At 44.1% G+C, this 21,061-nt stretch overlaps 1 protein-coding gene across 1 annotated transcript in view; it reads right to left on the bottom strand.

The window, feature by feature from the left end:
• Window positions 1-19,889: 19,889 nt before the first annotated feature.
• PRPS1 (phosphoribosyl pyrophosphate synthetase 1) overlaps window positions 19,890-21,061 on the bottom strand; it is a 41,862-nt gene continuing 40,690 nt past the window's right edge. Inside the window, exon 7 of the mRNA XM_036924965.2 lies at window positions 19,890-20,928. Within this exon, the coding sequence (XP_036780860.1) occupies window positions 20,836-20,928 (93 nt within the window). The 3' untranslated portion in view covers window positions 19,890-20,835. The remainder of the gene's footprint in view (window positions 20,929-21,061) is intronic.

The raw sequence follows: 21,061 nt of genomic DNA, 5'->3' as shown, positions 1-21,061 counted from the left end.
GATATGAAAAAGAACTTCCAACATCAGCACTCTCTGGAAGACTCATGCCAGAAGATGATCATCAAAAAACCCCAACAAAGATCCACACACTGCTACAGGTGTAGATGCACTCATCCCACCAGTTCCTGGACTTGCTATGGGAATGAAGAAGGAGATATCTGAGCTGGCCTGTGCATACAGTAAAACAACAAATTTGACTGGATCTATACTGTTGGAACTCAACCAAGAATTAGGAGAAGTGCAAATTGTAGCGCTCCAAAATCTTACAACTACAGACTATCTACTGTTAAAAGAACATATGGGATGTGAACAGTCCCCAGGAATGGGTTGTTTTGATTTGTCTGATTTCTCTCAGACTGTTCAAGTTCAGTTGGACAATATCCACCATATCATAGATAAGTTTTCACAAATGCCTAAGGTGCCTAACTGGTTTTCTTGGTTTCACTGGAGATGGCTGGTAATTACAGGTATGCTTTGGTTACATAACTGTACTCCTATTATGTTAATGTGTGTGCGCAATTTAATTAGTAGTTTAAAACCTATACATGCTGAAGTTACTCTACAAGAAGATATGTCAAAGAAATAATCAATCTTCCCATGTTTTCTTCCGCCTGCTACTTCTATAGCTTTTCTTCTTCCTTCCTAATTACAACCCTTAAATAGAATTCGTGCCTCATATCAAATTTACGGAGTATCATAATTCTTCCAAGTGGTAAAGATACCTCAAGACAAATGCTGGGCATAGAAGCCACAGGACATAAATATGCAAAGAAGTAAAAAGCTAACCTTTTCAAACAATAAGGCTTCTCTCTCACTTACCAACTTAACATTTCCCTGTATGGCCCCGGAAGATGACTGGTTAGCCAGAGACGGGTAAGATTCCTCAAGGGAGGAACAACCTAAGACAGGCACAGCCGCAGGGGGGCCATCAGGTGAGAAATTGGGGATCAACAGAGGTGAGGCTTAGAACCTCACCCCCCCTGTTCTGAGAGAAATCTTCTGCATCCGTGGATGTTTTATTGCCCTTGTCTAGCTTGGATTAACACATAGTCTACAGGCACACGCCTGAGCATCTACATTTTCTCTCTTACAACACTAAACTATGTTTTCTACCTTTATCTTGTATCTACCTACCACTTCAGCATTTTATTAAAAATAATAATATAGAGAGAAATGTGGTATCCACATATAAATCAAGTATAAAAATCAAATGAGTATTCATATTTGTAATGACTGTTTACAGTTCATAATGCATGAGCAAAACTGAAAGTTTCTGTGATGACTGCCCTTGTACTGTTCACCATGTAACTTATTCACTATGTAAGAATTTGTTCTCCATATAAGAACTTGTTTGTTATGCTTCAGAAGATTGGAGACTGACGAAAATAAGGCTTGGGGTGGATTAATGATTGTGCATTGAGCATTGACTCCCGTATACAGAATTTTATTGTTGTTAACAACCATTTGATCAATAAATATGAGAGATGCCCTCACAAAAAAAAAAAAGTGCACACTTCCAATTGTAAAATAAATAAGTAACCGGGATGTAATGTATAGCATAAGGAATATAGTCAAAATATTGTAACAGCTTGGTATGGTGATAGCTGGTACCTAGAATTATCATGTATATAAATGTTGAATCACTGTGTTGTACACCTGAAACTAATGTAATACTGTGTCAACTACCCTTCAATAAAAAATAATTATCTAAAAAAAAAAAAAACAGTATGGAGGTTTCTCAAAAAATTGAAAATTGAACTACCATATGATACAGCTATTCAACTTCTAGTTATTTATTCGAAGAAAATGAAAATACCAATTCAAAAAGATATATGCACCCACATGTTCAGTGCAGCAGGATATACAATAGGCAAGTCATGGAAGCAACCTAAATGTCCATTAATAGATGAATAGATAAAGATGTGACATAGATAGATAGATAGATAGATAGATACACATACAATGGAATATTACCCAGTCATAAAAAGAATGAAATCTTGCCATTTGCAACAGCATGGATGAACCTAGAGGATATATGTTAAGTGAAGTAAGTCAGAAAAAGCAAATGCCATATGATTTCACTTATATATGTAATCTAAACACAAAACAAACAAAATAGAACAGAAATAGGCTCAGAGAAGAAACTGGTGGTTTCCAGAGGGGAAGGGAGCAGGGAAGATGGACAAAATAGGTCAAGGGGATTAAGAGGTATGATTTTCCAGTTATAAAATAAATAAGACATGGGGATGTGATGTACAGCATAAGGAATATAGTCAATAATATTGTAACAACTTCTCATAGTGACAGATGGTAACTAGACTTATTATGGTGGCCATATCATAATGTATATAAATATTGAATCACTATGTTGTACAACTGTAACTAATAAATATTGTATGTCAATTATTGTTCAATTTTTTTAAAAGAACAAGTATAGTTTTGGTTAAGTGGTAGGAATGGAAGCAAGATGGGAATGGGATGAAGAATGGCAAGATTAAAAAAGAAGAGTGAATGGGAAGTGAGACATTGAAACTGTATGTGTAGACAATGCTTTCAAGAGTTGTGTTTTGTTTGAGAGAGGAGGGTGGAAATAGGTTCACTTTGGGGCATGTTGAGTCTGAGGTGCTTTTAAGATATGCAGAGTGTCGAGTTAGGCAGATGGGTATAGAGGCCTGGAGATCAGGTCTATATGTTGAGATTTGTGAGTCAATCATTCAGTAGGTAATCATTGAAGCTCTAGTGACTGGTGAAATTGGAAGGAAGAAGGTTTAAGATGGTGAATAAAGATACAGGTAATTTGGTGGAGAGCAGGTGGGAAGTTGAGCAAATTCCTGGCTGGTGGCCTGATAGATGATAGTTAGCTTGTTTTGATTCTAAGGGACATAAAGCTGGTCCATGGAAAGAAAACTGAAAGGAAGACCTGTTGAAGCCCAAGTCTGTGAGGCAATTAGGAGCTCCACGGCAAAGGCAAGTCTAGGTGGGCCTTAATTGTTGACATGTTATGATCTGAATACTGCATGAATGAGGTCATCCACTGTACTAAGATACAAAATCAGCCACTCAAATTGCAAAAGGAAATGTATATTATGATACCTTTATGTAAAATATAAAACCGAAATCAAAACTACATACTGTTTATGGATATACACTATATGGTAAAAATACAAAAACAAATAGAACAGAATGTCACCAACCACCACCATCAGAATAATGGCTGCCACTGGGGAGGGTAGAAAAGGAAGGGGATAGAGAGAATGGTAGCTGCTTCTGTAACGTTTTGCTTTTCTAAAAAAAGATATAAGGTAAATATGGCAAAAAGTGAACATTTGTTAGATCTGAATCGTAGCTACATAGATATTTATTTTAATGGTGCCAACTTCACTGGGTTGTTGTGAAGAATGAGTTAATTTATTGAAAGTGCTTTGGACAGGACTGGTACATTACAGCACTCAAGTATGAACTAAAAGAATTAGCCATTATGATTATTCTATATGTTGGAAGAGTTTCTAATTTTTGAAATATATATGTGAAAACAAAAAATTAGTCGCTCCATAGAAAAAGACAACTATTAACTTCTGAGCACTTTTGGCCTTGGTGGGAACAGTCACGTGCTCATCAGTCCCACTGTGAAATGGCACCCATGACCATCCCGGCCATCTCCCAGCTGCAGTGCTGTGGTGTGAACAAACAATACTGCAGATGCATCAAAAGGACGATGTAACTAGTAAGTAGAGGACCTATCAGACCTTCCAGCTGATTTCCTTTCAACTTCTTACTGTGGGAAATTTGAATTCAGACTACTACAGTCTATAGCTCACCGGTTTAGATTGGTGATTATGGGAACCTCTCTTCTTTGGCTGAGGAGTAGAGGCGTCTTACTAGCAAGCCCGGTACAGGCAGACCTGTAGCAGCCAAGAGGAGATGAGCGTGTCGTCCAGCAGGAGCAGAACCAGGCGACCTGCTCAGATTTGTAGACTGGTTCCCAGAGTCAGAAAACTCCCAGGGGAGGAGGGAATGGAGAGAGGCCATAAAAAGAACGGTAGGAAATATATAACTATTAATTGTCAAAGTTGGAAGGGCATTTAGAGATCATCTAATCTTTCTAACTTTATGGATTCAAAAAATGGGGCCCAGCCTGGGGACAGGACTTGTCCAGTGTTGCCTAGGCCTCTCAGTGACAGGTCTGGGAACAGAACTTAGTCTCCTATTTCTCCTGCCAGGCCTTGATGCTTTTTTCCAGAGATCACTCTGTCTTCTGGCCCTTCAAACCCTTCGCCTGAGAAACTAGGTTAAGTACCCTGGCATGTAACTCCATTCAAAAAGAATTCACCTCTTCTGTGGACCCTCTCTGGACGCTTTGCCCAGCTTGGTCCAGAGCGATAACCTGAGCCTGTGATGGCTCTGTTCTTGTAGCACACACTACTGACATTACCAAATGCAGGCCCTGCTGCCAGAGATACAAGCTGGAACCTTGGGTGGATGGAGAATGGTCCTCATGTATGGCCAGGTACCAGAGTCTTTGGTTCTAGAATGATCAAATCAAGCACTGTAAGGCTGCCTACAATGCATATGGAAGTGAGGACAGTGGCAAGGGTTGGGGATGGGGACAATGACAAGCAAAAGAGGCTTGCCCCAAGGCCCCAGAGCAACAAAGACCGACTGAGATAAAAGGTTGGAGGGGAGAGTAATTGCCAAGCAAGACAGAAGGGAGAGCCGGGAACCTGCTGAAAGGATATGGTGGAGGTTAAGGGAGGGGTGGGTGGGGACTGGAGGTAGTAAGTGAGTAAAGCCAGGCGTTTATTTAATTATACCAGCTTTACCTTTTCTCAGAAAACATTTCAGGTATCTTAAAAGGACACACAAGATAAGTCAAGGCAGCAGAAATTAAAGATAGAAAAACAAGGGTGGGCAGAAAATGGAGCCAAGAATAAGGGTAGAAATGCATACCAGAAAAACCTCTGCTCCCACAAAGGGTGGGCCCAAAAGTTGGCTCTAAACTTTCTAGCAGCCAACAGGAAAGGGGAAACCTTGTTGCACAGTTCACAATGTCCAGGAGATAAAAACAAACTCATTGCTCAGAAGGGCAACTGTTCCCAGTACTAAAATCAGACAGGAATTCCTCCCGGGGGTCCTCAGAGAGGATGCTGTGGGATACAATGAACGACATCCTTGACGACATCCTTAGAACAACGGTAGCAACAAGTTTCAAAGGGTTGTTTTTCATAAGGACCCTTAGGATCAACCGCCTGTATCCCTCTGCAGCCTGGCAATTTAGAAGCTAAAAATAGCATGTGAAGGTGCAGAAGAGTGGGCCTAGCATGTTCACAGTGGTGGGAAAATAGAAGGTTATATATAGGCATACATATGCATAGGTCGCCTCTAGAAGAATAAATCAGTAACAGCTTGCATCTAGGGAGAGGAAATGGAAGACTGTGGCCTGGGATAGGAGAGAGATTTCCTTCTCATCGTATACCATTCTGTACTGCTTGGACTTTTGTTATCCCGTGTCTTATCTTTTCAATAAAAGCTACTAAAATAATAGTGGCATTCAGAGTTCCGAGGGTCAGCTGGGTTTTATCACTAAGCTGCAGCTAGGCTGAGGATGTCTAAAAGTTCTCCTTGATGTTTAAGGAAAGAAAGAAAGAAGAAACGTTTATTGAGCAAATCCTGGGCATTAGGGCTTTCGTTTCCATTAGGTCATTTAAATCCACACAATAATCCTGTGAGAGAAAGCTACCTCATAAAACGATCTACTCAGTTTCCTTGGAGAAAACGCATAAGTTAAACTACTTATTTTTCTTCCTGCTACTGATTTTTAGGAGAAATGAGCAATTTGGAAGTAAACAAGGAGCCACGGGGAAGATAGCAGTTACAGGGACATACTTATACTAAAAAATTCTTTACCTGAAATTCAAATTTAGCTGGGCATCCAGTATTTTTTAAACTTTTTACTGAGATATACATATAATACTAGTTTCAGGTATATGATATAATGATTCACTATGTGTATATATTGAGAAATGATCACTACAGTAAGTCTGGTTAACATCCATCCAGTATTTTAAAATTTATTTATTTTGCTTATCTTTTAGATTTCTAGCTGGATATACTTGACATATAATTTTTCATGTTTTTTAAATCCACTGTGCCTATCTAAGACTTTCAATTGGCCTTTTTAGACCATATACATCCAAAGTAATTATTTGCCAGAGAGGCTAGAGATCAAGACCATCATTTGATTTTTGTTTCCTGCTTGTTCTGCTTTTTGTTTCTTTGTTTTCTTTTTCCTAACTTCCTGTGGGTTCCTTGTGCCATTTCTAGAATTGTATTTTAATTATCTACAATGCTTTGGACGTATCTCTGTGCATAACTTTTCTGGTAGTTGCTCTAGACATTACGTAATATGTACTTAACATCCCAGACTACTGGTGTGGACATTTTACCAGTTTGGGTAAAATGTAGAAAACTTATCTCCCTTTATCTTCCCTTACATTTGTCTTTTTTTCCTGTTTTATCAAAATTATTTGCTAGCTTTATTGAAATGTAACTGACAAGTACATAATTGTCTTAAATATTACTTCTCCATACATTGAGAACCACATCAGACAAGGTTACAAGTTTTGCTTCAACCAGCAAACATAATTTAGAAAACTCAAGAAGGAAGCCTGTTGTACTTATCCATATTTTTGCTTACATGTTCTTTCTTTCCTGATATTCCAAGATTTGACTGCTCTTTTTACCAATTTCTTTCTGCTTAGAGAACTTCCTTTAGCTATTCTTTCAGAGTAGATCTGCTGAGGACACAACATCCTTCGTTTCCCTTCATCCAGAAATGTCTTGATTCTTCCCCTTCGTTCCCGAACGGGATTTTCACTGGCTTCTGGAGGGACTGCTCTTTTCCTTCAGCACTTCCTTCTGGCGTCCATGGTTGCTCATGAGAAACCTGCTGTCATCAGAACTGTTTCTTCCCTAATAACTAAGGTGTCATTTCTCCTTCCCTGCTTTTAAGATGTTTTGTTTGTCTTTGCTTGACAAATGTGTGACGATGATGTGTTTTGGTGTGAATCACGTTTGGGTTTATCTTGTTTGGGGTTCACTCGGCTTCTTGAGTCTGTTGGTTCAAGTCTTTTGCCACATGTAACAAGTTTTCAGCCATTACTTCTTCTAGTAACTTTTTAGCCCCATCCTCTTTTTCCTCTCCTTCCGGAGCACTAGATTTTCTGTTATAGTTGCCCTAGTCCCTGGGGTTCTGTTCTTTTTGCCCCCCTTCCATCTATTTTCTCTCTGATGTTCAGAATGGGTCATGTCTAGTTTTGTCTATCACTGTTCACTCGCTGACACTTTCCTCTGCCCCCCCCATTCTGCTCTTGAGCCTATCCATTGAGTATTTCATGTTTTTCAGTTCTAAAATTTCCAATTGTTTCTTTATATCTCTATTTCTTTGCTAAGACTTTCTTTTTAATTAATTAATTAATTAATTTATTTAGTTGTCATTAATCTACAATTACATGAAGAATATTATGTTTACTAGGGTCCCCCCTTCACCAAATCCCCCCCACAAACCCCATTACAGTACTGTCCATCAGCGTAGTAAGATGCTGTAGAATCACTACTTGTCTTCTCTGTGTTGCACAGCCCTCCCCATGCCCCACCCACATTATACATGCTAATCATAATGCCCCCTTTCTTTTTCCCCACCCTTATCCCTCCCTTCCCTCCCTTTCTCCCCAGTCCCTTTCCCTTTGGTAACTGTTAGTCCATTCTTAGGTTCTATGATTCTGCTGTTTTGTTCCTTCAGTCTTTCTTTGTTCCTATAGTCTTTGGGTTTGAGGTGAATCTCTTGTAAGCAGCATAGAGATGGGTCTTGCTTTTTTATCCATTCTATTATTCTGTGTCTTTTGATTGGTGCATTCAGTCCATTTACATTTAGGGTGATTATTGAAAGATATGTAGTCATTGCCATTGCAGGCTTTTGATTCGTGGTTGTCAAAGGTTCAAGGTTAGCTTCTTTAGTATCTTACTGTCTAACTTAACTCACTTATTGAGCTATTTTAAACTGTCTGGTCATTCTTTATTTTTCTACCTTCTTATTCCTCCTCCTCCATTCTTTATATGTTGGTTGTTTAATTCTGTGCTCTTTTATGCTTCTTTTAACTGCTTTTGTGGATAGTTGATTTTATTTTTTGCCTTTAGTTAGTATTTGGTTGGTCTGGTTTCTTTGCTGTGATTTTATTTTCTCTGGTGACATCTATTTAGTCTTAGGAGTGCTCCTATCTAGAGCAGTCCCTCTAAAATACCTTGTAGAGGTGGTTTGTGGGAGGCAAATTCCCTCAGCTTTTGCTTATCAGGGAATTGTTTAATCCCTCCTTCATATTTAAATGATAATCGTGCTGGATACAGTATTCTTGGTTCAAGGCCCTTCTCTTTCATTGCATTAAATATATCATGCCATTCTCTTCTGGCCTGTATTGTTTCTGTTGAGAAGTCTGATGATAGCCTGATGGGTTTTCCTTTGTAGGTGACCTTTTTCCTCTCTCTAGCTGCCTTTAAAACTCTGTCCTTGTTCTTGATCTTTGCTGTTTTAATTATTATGTGTCTTGGTGTTGTCCTCCTTGGATCTTTTCTGTTGGGAGTTCTGTACACTTCCATGGTCTGATCGATTATTTCCTCCCCCAGTTTGGAGAAGTTTTCAGCAATTATTTCTTCAAATACACTTTCTATTCCTTTCTCTCTCTCTCCTTCTTCTGGTACCGCTATAATGTGGATATTGTTCCTTTTGGATTGGTCACCCAGTTCTCTTAATATTGTTTCATTCCTGGAGATCCTTTTATCTCTCTCTGCATCAGCTTCTATGCATTCCTGTTCTTTGGTTTCTATTCCATCAATGGCCTCTTGCATCTTATGCATTCTGTTTATAAATCCAGAGATTGTTTCATTTCTGTAATCTCCTTCTGGACATCATCCCTTAGCTCTTGCATATTTCTCTGCAGCTCCATCATCATGGTTATGAGCTTTATTTTTAATTCTTTTTCAGGAAGACTGGTTAGGTCTATCTCCTTCTCAGGGTTTGCCTCTGTGATCTTGGTCTGTATGGTCTGTATCAATTTCCTCTGCCTTTTCATGGCGATAGATATATTTGTGGGGAGCTGGTGCGTGTGTTGGGTAAGAGAAAGTCCCTTCTTGCCAGTTTGTGGCCTTCCTCTCCTAGGAGAACAGTGGCCTCTAGCGGCTTGTGCTGGGCAGCTGTGTGTAGACGGGGCTTCTGACCTGTGCCCAGCCACTATGGAGTTTAGCACTGCAGTTGCTGTGGGCGTGCCCTGCCTCAGGCTGCTTCTCCAATATGGCAGAGCCGCTTTGGAGGGGGAACAGGCGGGAGGCTGTTTATCGCGGTGAGGGGCCTCCGCACTGCACTGCGGGGGTTCGGGTGCCCAGAGTTCCCTGTGATTCCCAGCTGCTGGGCTAAGTGTCCTGGGGCACTTCCGTCCAGCTGTGGGGTCCCTGTCCCTTTAAGACTTTCAAAAAGCACTCGCTTTTCTTTGTCCCGGGTGCACCAGCTGCAGGGACCCACTCACAGGTCTTACTGTCCTGTTTCCCTAGTTTCCAGCACCCCACACACGCACTGTGTGTCTGCGCTCTGGTGCAGATGGCTGGGGCTGGGTGTTTAGCAGTCCTGGGCTCCCTCTCCCTCCCCGCTCTGACTCCTCTCCTCCCACCTGGAGCTGGGGTGAGGGGCGCTCGGGTCCTGCCGAGCCATGGCTTGTATCTTACCCCCTTAGCGAGGTGCTGGGTTCTCGCAGGTGTGGATGTAGTCTGGCTGTTATCCTGTGTCTTCTGGTCTCTCTTTTAGGATTGGTTGTATTTGTTGTATTTTCAAAAATATATTTGGTTTTGGGTGGAGATTTCCGCTGCTCTACTCATGACGCCATCTTGGTTCTCCCTTGCTAAGACTTTCTATTTTTTTTTCATTTGTTTCAAGTGTGTTCATATTTTCTCATTGAAGCACTTTTATGATGGCTGCTTTAGAATCTCTGTCAGATAATTCTAACATTGCTGTCATCCTGGTGTTGATTGTCTTTTTCAAACAGGTTTGAGATCTTCCTGGTTCTTGGAAAGATGAGACATTTTTTAGTGTACCTTGGACATTTGGGGTTATGGGACTCTGGATCTCATTTAAACCTTGTGTTTTAGCCATCCTCCACAGACACCATTCTAGTGGGCAAAGAGGGACATGGTCTCATAGCAGCCATGTGAGATAAATTCCAGGGTCCCCACTCAGGGTCCACTGGTACCCAGAGGCCAGGCAGGGGTGGGAGTTCAGACTCCCCACTAGGTCCCCACTGGGAGGGTCAGGGCTGTCTCACACACAGTGTGGTAAGGAGCCTCTTCACAGCCTGGTAACAATGAAAGCCCCAACCCCATGTGAGGCCTCTTCTGAAACCCCCCTGGTTGGGGGTTTGGGACACCTGCTTACAGCCTGGTGAAGGTGGAAATCACAGCTTCCCACCTGGTCTTTGCTGGCCGGGGGCAGGGGTGGGGGAGGGGTGGGAGGGCCAGTTTTCTTTGTGATGTTTGGTTGCTGTAGAGTCTTACTTTTTTAAACATACAATGTCAAGTGTTGTTATTTAACATCCTGTATTTTTATTTTCTAAATCTGGCATTCCTACCCAGGATCCCTATTACCAGTTGAGACAGTGAAGACAACTTGGGAATTCCAGATGAATTTTTCAACTATAAGGAGGGTTCGCTCAACCCCTATTAACTCAGAAAATCTTTTTCTTGAGGGAACTCAGCTGAAGAGCCAATTTTCTTGCACATTTCTGTTAATCAAAGTTGTACTGTGCTTCTAGAACCTTGGCAAACTTCCCTTCCCATATATTTGCCAGTGACATTGAGTTTGCTAATGAGGCCCTCTGCTGTCTGCAGAGAGAAGGGCAATGCCATAAATCTGGAGACTGTAGCAAATTTCTCTGCAGTGGAACAAGGTGGATCAGGAGTTCATAAATTACTTCAATTATTAGAGTAGCTGATCCCCAAACTTAGGGGAGCTGTAATGCACTAGATCTGTTTCACTTGAAGATACTTTCTTTCTCTCCTTACAGAAATGTGTAGTGACATAGTTTAGAAATGAAGGTTACGCTAAACTGTATTTTGAATATATAAGTGACAAGCTCTCCCCTTAACCCACAAATTGGGTTACTGGGAGCCATCCTGGGGCTTTACTGAGGCAGGCCTGGGCATGGCAGCCAGTACCATTTGCCAGAGAGAGGAAAGGACTCACATGGGCCAAGCTAGGACATGGAGATCTGCTAGCCTGGAACCCCTCCAGGGCCCTGACTCCAGCATACCAAGAAGGTAGAGTAGTGGTAGAGCTACGGAGCCAGGCTGACCTCAATTCTTGGAGAGGGGCTGGCTTTCCCATCAACACTGCTTTCTGTTCCACCCAGGCCTTCACAGATGGAGAGCGATGAGTAGGGGCATGTAGGGAGGTGGAGGGAGCTGACCATGGTCCAGAGCAGGGAAGGAAGTCTGTTAAGAAAGCACATTGCATATCCCCTGGAGACCCTGAGAAGGGATACCACAGCACAGCTGTTCTGTCCACTGAAGCTTTTCCCTCCCTCCCTCCAACTCATGAGAACAGTTACAGTTGCTACTGACTCCTTATTGACTCCTTTTTGTTTCCCCCAGGAGGAAGGCGGAGAGCTGACACTGAGTGCCAGGAACTGTACCAGGCACTTGTCATGATTTACACCCTTTGATATTTATAATACCCAATACTAGTAATGGAAATACCTCACCTTTGATATTTACAATACCCAATACTAGTAATGGAAATACCTCCCGTTGACCAAGGGCTGGATTATGTGTCAAGCACTATTCTAAGAAAATGCACAAGTCGTTTCATTCAATCATCACAACACTACCACAAGGTCTGTGCTCTTATTACCCTTTTCTAGACCACACAGCAGAGAAGTGGTACAGCTGGGATTTCAACTCTGACTTGACTCGTAAGAATGTTTTTAGTCGTTACAATGAACTTTTGGTAAATAATGAAACTCAAATTTGAACCCTGGTCTGTGAGGGGCTTTCAAACTTAAGTTCCTAGGTGAGGAAGTCAGACTGATAGAAGTTGTGTGCAAACACCCACAGGCCTATGTATATGCACGTCTATGCGTGCATGCACGCACACGCACGCATGCGCGCGCACACACACACACACACTGACTGAAGAGGGGTTTAAGCCAGTCAGAATGGGTCCTGAGCTGTTGATGCCTTCTGCCGGACCAGCCAGGTAAGAGCCATGGAGGTAGTAGCTGCTCTAGTGTGGAGAGTTGTAGCTTCAAGGCAGCAAGAGGGGACTCCTGGGTTGCTGGTAATGTTCTGTTTCTGGATCTGGGTACTAGGTGTGTTCAGTCTGTGAAAATTTATTGAGCTATAAACTTACGAATTGTGCACTTTCTTACAAGTTTTATGACCATAAAAAATTTTGTTTGTTTCAAAGGCATGCAGAGCTCTGGGAAAAGTGAGTAAACGTACTGTTGCCTATTCCTTCTGCTAAATAGAACTGAAAACTCTGGACAGGATTTATAAAACTGTGAAAGGTGGAGAGAAGGGAGACTGGTTTCTGACTCAAGGAACAACATGGTGGTGAGTTCCCTGGGTGTCATTTGTTTGCGGCATGGACCCCAGGCTTGGAGCTGAAGAAGCCTGCAACCTGCAAACGCCGGCAGGCGCAGACGACAGAGCCCCAGCTGAAGGTGTTTCTCTCTAGGAAAGGGGCAGCCTAAGACAAACTTTTACATATTAATGCCTCTGCTATAGCCAAACACCACAGGAAAAAGTGTGCCCCCCCCCCAGCAAAGGCTGAGTGGGGAGCAGAGACTTCAATTTCAGGCTCCAAGGGGCCCCCTGAAGCCCTGCCCAACCCCCCACCTGCGCTGCCAGACAAGGAGCTGGGACTTCTGTCTCATGGAGTGGTAATGGGGTCCCCCATCCAGGGGTGTCAGTGGGGACCACATGGCCTGGACTTCCACCCCTGAGAGGCAGTAATGAGGTGCACTTTCCCTTCCTGAGTGTATCAGAAGGTCTGGTAGAGAGCTGAGAGCTTCACCATCACCCAGCAGTAACAAGGTCTTGCTCTCCCCTCCCTGTGATGTTATTGGAGGCCACGTGGAAAGCAGTAACGAGGAACTCCTGCCCGTCCTGGTTGGGAGGTATCAGGGGAGGCCAAGTGGAGGCTGGAACATGCAGTCCCTCCCAGGAGGCTCTCTACTTGGTAGTCAGTGGAGGCTGAGTGGAGGGACCTGCACATGTCAGCTGGCAGTGTGTGGGTACTGCATCCCCCCTCCTGTGCTGGAACCAGGTCAGAGGGAGCAGCGAACACAGAAAGAAGGCTTAACTAAGATTCAAAAAGATTTGATCAGACACGTCCACAGAGAGTGTGTAAGGGTGGCACATAAGCGCATGGAAAATGTTCAGCATCAGTAGCCATTAGGGAATGTGAATGAAAACCATAATGAGACATCACTCCACATCTGTCAGAATGGCTAAAACTTAAGAAGAGAAAAAGATTGTGACAACACTAAATGCACATGTGAGCATGTGGAGAAACTGGACCACTGATGGAAGTGTAAAATGGTACAGCCGTTCTGGAAACCAGTCTGGCAGTGTCTTGAAAACACTGAACATTCAATTACCCTATGAACCTGCAAGCGCACTTCCGGGCATTCACCCCAGAGAAATACAAATGTATGTTCACATCAAAACCTGATCATGAATGTCCATAGCTGTTCTGCTCTGAATAGCCCAAAACACCTACATCCTTCAGTGGGTAAATGGTTAAGCTAACTGTGGTACCAGTATACCGTGGAATTCTACTGGGCACTAAAAAGGAACAAACTATCGATTCATGCAACTTGGATGACTCTCTAGAGAATTAGGCTGAGGGGGGAAAAAAAGCCTAAAGGTTATATGCTGTATGATCCTGTTTATATAACATTCTTGAAATGACAAAAGTATAGAAATGGCGAACAGATTAGAAGTTGGCAGGAGTTGACGAGAAGCTGGGGAGGGTGGAAGTGGCTGTGGTTATAGGAGGGCAATCGAGGGCTCCGTGTTGTAGGGGTAGTGGTGACAGCAGTGTTTCTATATTACCTGTATCTGTGTATTGGAATATATCAATTCTGGTTGTATATTATAGTTCTGCAAGATATTGCCATTGGGAGAAACTGGGTGAAGGGCATATGAAATCGCTCTGTACTATTTTTTGCAACTGCATACGAGTCTATAATTATCACAGAATAAACATTTTAATTTTAAAAAGTGGCAAAGGGACTCTGTTCAGCAAGAACAGAGGCTCTGAGACCCCTGCCCTCTTTTTCAGTGAGTCTAATTACCATTGCCTATCTGGGTTGCCAATGTAGACTTTCTTCAGTTAACCTGCCGCTGCTGCTCCTGCTTCATTCCCACAAGCCTCCCAAATCCACCCAAATAGTCACCATCACGATGGGGCAGCAGATCATGGGTTAAGGCTTTATACCCTTTTCCCAAATTGTCTGTATGCAGTTCTTAAATTGTCTGTAATTTTTAAAAGACCCAGATCTCTTTCAAGCCATCTTTGTTAGCTTCTATTTATCTTTCTCCTTCAGATAACCTATAATGTAGATTTTTATCTGGGTTATATGCATCTAAACGCTTTTTACCTTTCTTCATTGTTCCCTAGATTTCCACCCGTTCCATAACCTCCCCCACTTTTTCTTGTCCTTTGGATTCAAACACTCAGGATCTTAAGGCTGGCTTAGTGTACAGCCCCACTGCTTTGTGACTGTCTCTGGAAAGGACATTTGGACAAAAACTCTTTGATGACCATAACCTTCCCACGAGCTGCAGTGGCTGCTGGTTGAGTCCTCCTGGTGAGGTTCCCCTGGCACCTAACTTAGCAGTTCCCTCAGCGGAACTCCAGCATCATGCCCCAGAATCCACAGTACCAGCATCCAGACACTCAGGCTAGAAAAATGCAAGTTGTCCTGGATTTCTCCTTCTCCCTCAACCCCTACATCAAAACATCTCCAAGTTCTGTTGCATTTTCCTCCCAAACATACTGCATATTGGTCTTCTTGCTACCAGCGCTTCTCTTGCCTTGGCTGCCCTCACCTCTCCCTGGGACAATTGCATGGCTTCCTAACTGATCCCCCTTCCTTCCCGCTTGCCCCCACCCAATTCGTTTTCTCACGTTACCACCAGTCTGTTTTAACTGTGTGACTCTGATCCCATCAGTAACCTACTTAAAACCCTCAGTGGCTCCTCTTTGCTCCCAGGATAAAATTCAGACTCCTTAGTATGTCTTAAAACTAGGATTACCTTATAGTACGGTTACCATGTTCTCCAATCCAGCACTCTTTGAGTGAAAGGGGGTGCTGTAAATAAGCAGGCTGGCACAAAAGGCGGATGGTCACTCTCCTTATGATCCTTCATGATCTGGTCTAAGCAGCCCAGCCCCTCATCACAGCTCCCCACCCTACCCTCAAGCACACACACACACAGCTGCATTCTGTTGGGTGAACAGGTAAGCCCATGCTATCCTGATTACCTGAAACACCTGTCTTCCCCCTCCCCGTCTGGCCAACTTCTAATCAACTGCTTTGAGTCAAGATCATTTTCTCCAGAAAGCGTTCCCAACACCGGCTTAGGTACCCCCTCCTGTGCTTCCATCACACTTTGCTTTTCCCTCATCATAGTCCTTGTCACACCAAGTTTTAATGTCCTGTTTCCACCTCTAGATAAGAGTGCCTTGGGGTTGAGACTGAGTCAGATTTGGCTGTGTTCCTAGCGTCTAACACAGTGGCTGGTCTGCACTTACACTCTGTGTACTGTCCTGTCTGCCAGATGAGTGGAAATTGGGTCCCCTGTTGTCACCCTGGCAAAAAGAGGGGACCTGGAAGACCAACAGGTTCTGAGACTGCACACCTGCCTCTCCTCCAGCCCCCAGACACGTTCCCCAAGTGTCGCCTCCCTCCACCCTCTTCTTGGCTTCCCCCTAGTGGCAGCTAGGCGGCAGTGACACGCCCCTGGGAGCCAGGTGGTGGCTACAGGAAAGGGACGGAGGGGGCAATGTCCACAGCCAGGTTGCAGCTGCTGGGCTGCCCTCCCCTCATTGTGCTCCTCTCCTGCCTCACTACAGCCTCCCTGGCACCACCAGGTCCCCACCCCACCCACTGTGCCATTAGAGGCCCGACCCCAAGAACTTTGAAGAAGATGGAACAGTTGGGTGGTGTGGCTCCAGGCTGACTTCCATGCCGGCAGTAGAAAACTTGTGCTCGGTTGAATGCCCAGGCAGAATAGATTGGCCAAGCCTGGCTGCCCTATTTTGTTTTATATTCAAACCCTCAATCAAACCACAAGATGTGAGTGTGCTCACTGCAACTATGAATGGTGCAGCAGCAAGACCCAGCCACAGCAGTTAGTGGACGTGCTGAGTGGCAATGGACACCTCAAGAGCGTAAGAATTGAGCCCCAGTCTAAGAACCGAAAAAACAAAATGGGGCAGAAGAGAATGGGAGAAAGGCCTATTGTCACTCTGCTCGGTTGCAGATATTTTTACAGTCAAAATAAGCTTTTCCCTCCCCCTATGTATAGTCTTATAGTTGGTAGCTGACCTATCACATGAACATATTGGGGAAGAGCTTGGGAAAGGGAAGGTGGAGAAGAGTCTGATGGTGGTTGGTCCCCCTCAAGGGAGAGGGCAGGGACAGGCTGTCACCAAGGGCATACAACAGGCCAGCAGCAGAGAGGGTCGCACTCACCTGGACTTGGCTGGAGCAAGGAGCCAGCTAGTTTTCTAGAGTCTTGGGCTCTTAGGGCTCTTACAGCTGCCAAGGACTGGAATAGGAAAAGCTACCCTACCCCTTTGTCCTTCCCTTTCACTCTGCAAGCAAAAAACCAAGGTAACATCTACCTAACATCAAAGGCTAAGGGCACTCAGGCTTCCGGGCAGGAGGAGAATGGAAGGAGGAGGTCAGGAAGGAATGTCTTCTTTTTCATGGTCCTTTCTTGGTGCTGAGATAGGAAAGCAGTCTCAGGAAGTAGGCACTAGCAACAGGTCCGGCCTCTGCAATCCTAGGGGCCATGCACAGCAACTGCAGTCATTCCCACAGGGCTCCTGGGTCCGAATATGCCCATTCACCTCTTAGCTCCCCTGCAGCTGTCACAAACACCTAGAAGACTTTGAAAAACGTGACTTAGAAGAAATATTGGAACAAGGACTCTATGGAACATCAAGTTTTATCAATCCTGGTTTGGAGAACTTGCTTTATTCAAGGAGTCTGACTGGAAAAAAAAATCTGCAAGAAAAAAAGTCCTTGGAACACAGCAGGAGGAGGGGAAGCCTTGGGCACAGCCTTTAAACCCTGCCCTGTATCAGAGGCCACCTGCACCAAGCAGCAGTGTCCAGGGGCTAATGACTGGTTCCGAGGGAGTGATGCCAGCAAGTGTGCTCTTGGATAATCACTTGCAAAGGCAGAGCCTTGAAGACAGCCTTCCCAAGGGGCCAGCAGGTGGGAAAAGACAGCAAATGACCAACAGGCACACGACTGGTCCGTCCCAGACCTGAAAATGAGGTGTATATTGACTTTGACCTGCGTTCCTGCCCCGGGGTTGTGTTCATTGTAATAATCCTCCCTTCCTCATTTGCAGCTATTAAGAGGACAATTCAGTAACCCTGGTGACCTGTTACGTGATAGGGGGAAAGGGGTGCTTTGGCATCCCTAAGGGATTTGACATCTCTTTGGGTCATATTCTGCACTGGCTGCCAAAGGCCTTATCACAGGCAGTGAAAGTGGAATGACCAGCAAAGGCAGGCCAAGGGAAAACCGGAGGCAGAGGAAGCCAGGCTCAGGGCTCCACTAGCCAATCAATCAGCGAAGGAAGCATCTCCTTGAAGACTAAACCCAGGGTGGGAGGCTGGCTCCATCTCCTGACCGAAAATAACGACTATTTAACAAACGGGGCATTTACTCCCTCAGTGGCCTAGTCTGAGTGGTGGGCCTGGCACAGTAGTGCCTGTTTTCTGCCTTCATCCTTACTATTTTAAAGAGTTCTCTGTGGGGGAGGTGCCAATAGCCACGTTCCTTTCCAGAGGCCTCTCTTCCCCCTCCCTCACAACCAAGAACAGGTGAGAGGGAGATGTTAGGAGGGAAGAGCAATAGCAGAGTCTCCTTTTAATTTCAATTTTTTTGTATGATTCTAATAACACTCCGGTTAAGGGCTACATTCTATTAATGAGCAAATAAACTCCTTGGCACAACACATTTTGACTCCAAATCTGAAAGGTGACTAGCAGTCCGAATTTGAGATGAAATAAAACTTTTATAAAGGCATTGGCCTGCGGACTTGATGAGCTTTGCTCAGACACAGTCACACAGGTATCACAGGCCGTTTCCACGGGCGCTTACCGCAACTCTGTTTGCCGTTGGGGCTTCCGCCTCACATGCCACCAGCTCTGTTCCTGCTACTGTTCGCTAGTTAAGAACCACTTACCATCCAGGATACTTGGGTCTCTCCCCCTGGAGAAAAAAATAGCCTTGGAGGTACTATGGCATTTTGCTGAGTATCACAGGGAATTGAATGTTGGCCTTGCCCCTGTCAAAGACGGGGACCAAGAGCCTTTCCTGAATGACCTCAAAACCTCACCCTAGAAACTGGATTACCCAAGGGGGACCAAAGTAGAGGTCTTAGGTCAAAATATTCTGACGTGGCAAGGCCTGACCGAGTGGCCAGTACTTCAGGAAGCACATTAATCAGCAGGTTAGGGAACTGATGCTCCACATTAGCTTCTCCTAGAACCAGGGAGAGGGCTGGAGGGTCAGAGCTTGCTTCAGGCCCTTCTGAATCACTTTTTTTCAGAAGATTCATTGTAATATAGATATCTCAGTATTCAACATCAAGGAAAACTGAAGCAAACAGAGGCAGAACTGGACTTCAAAGATCTCTTCACAAAGCTCCAGAAGCATGTAGCTTCCCCAAGTAAAAGGGCACCCTTATTTGATGTACAAGGAAACTCACTTAAAATTTTGGAATCCATTGTAATGCATTCTTAAATTTCGCACATTGCCCTTCCCTAAACGGTTTTTATTGAGAAGGGCTGAAATTAAATGCCAAAAGCAGGTCAACTATTAATGGAGGGAAATTTTACATTTGGCAAAATCAGTTCAAAGTGAGTATAGAAACTGTTAGGTTGGAGGAAGGAAAAACAAGGACATGCAAACAGAACAGAGATGCCATAGGGGGAGAACAGACCAGACCCCAAGGTCCATACCTTATATAGAAAGGGGACAGCTCTTCCTGAATTCCATCCTTCTGATGTGCCAACTAAGACCCGGATGTCAGCCTCCTCCCTCTTGGAAGGAAAAAAGTTTCTAGTTGTCTATTATGTCACCTTTAGCCAATCATACCTCTCCACGCCCCCTAAGACAGCTTGCCCACTCCTCCCCCTCCTAATCCCTTATAAGCCCCCACCTCCCTGACCGGGTGTGACTTCCCCGGCCTGTAATACCAGACTTCGGAACATGACCCGGGAGTGGCATTCAAATAAACTACCTGGCCCTTTGTTCCCTCTCTTCGCCTGCTTATTTCGGCTAAAATTTATCTTACAGAAACTACCCTTCCTCTAAGAAAATACCTAATTGCACCAGATCCAGCAGGCATTATACATCCTCTAATTCAGGGACAATGCACAGTTACACTGTATCTAGCTCTCAGTAAACCCCAGACATCTTAAGGTCTTACATTCAATCAAACAGCAGCCAGTGTCTTCTTCTGGTTCAGCAATGCAGGTAACGGTTTGGAAACAAAGAAGAGCAGCAAGACACTTAAAGCAAACATCTGGCAGAAAGATATGATGTAGACCCACAATCACTTTATTAATTTCACCTATAAGAGACAATAACATCAATCTTGATTACAGAAATATCAGGCCATTTGAGAGGCCAAATAGATCCAAGGAAGTTGATAATCAAATACCTAATCAGAAGGCACTACACCGCCACCTAAAATCTATTACTGCAGTGGCAGTGGGCTAAGGAAGATTAAGCTACAGTGAAATAATCTCATGTAAATGTTAAGACATTACATAGCAGGAAGCAAGGGTACAATAAACATTTGGGTCAAAGAGGGTATTTGGCAAGGAAAAAGGTCAAGTTGGCTGAAAGTCACACCAAATGCAAAGGAACAGTTGTGAAGGGAAACACAAGCAACACAGTCCCCAAGCACACGGCAGCGGATCAGGCTTCGTCCTCCGGAGAAGTGTTCACTGCTCTATGGGCTGCCTCCCCTCAGGCTTCTGCCTTGCTGGGGGCTCAGCACCATAAGGTGGGTTTCGGGCTGCCTAGGGTGGGACTCTTGTTCTGTAATTCCACACCAACTTCACAGAACTTGTCACAGGTTGAGGGGATTGGGTTGGCTTTGTTGCCAGTAGTTCAGAAAAAGGGAAACCCTGAAGCATTCACATGCAAAGTAGCCTGAGCTTCCCCAATCACATTTCAACACCCCCACACAATACCCTCTGAGGTCTGAAAACCTTGCAGCAGCTGAGCTGTAGTTTAAAGCTGCAAGGCTCACAAAACCCAGGGAGCCAGAATGAGACAATGCAGGCAGGAATCTCTGCATGAGCCTCAATCTGTCTCTGTCTCATTTAGGAGAAACGCTAATTAATATACCTGATGTGGGATGTAGAAAGCTACACTGGAGGAAGCTGGGTCTTCTGCTGAATTTTTCATCAAATTCCAAGGGAAGAACAAGAGGTGGGGGTCACTTAATTTTGAAAAACCCTCAGAAGGTATTCTATTATAAAGGGACATGGCTGAACAGGTAGGAAACTGATTCCCCATTGTGAGTTCTTCTGATGGCTTCTGCAAGGATCATGGAGATGTCAATCACCTAGAAAGGCAAGAAAAGGTATCAGGTTGGTGTCCTCTACACAGAGATGACTGGCCAATTTGCAGACACTGGTGTGCAGCCTAATGAGGGCCCTTCCTCTTCAAACTGCTGTACTGTGCTGTTTTCCCTTGTG

The sequence above is a fragment of the Manis pentadactyla genome, chromosome X (genome assembly GCF_030020395.1).
Source record: "Manis pentadactyla isolate mManPen7 chromosome X, mManPen7.hap1, whole genome shotgun sequence".
NCBI lineage: Eukaryota > Metazoa > Chordata > Mammalia > Pholidota > Manidae > Manis > Manis pentadactyla.
The sequence above is the reverse complement of the archived record's forward strand: the minus strand, read 5'-3'. Positions and strand labels throughout refer to the sequence as shown.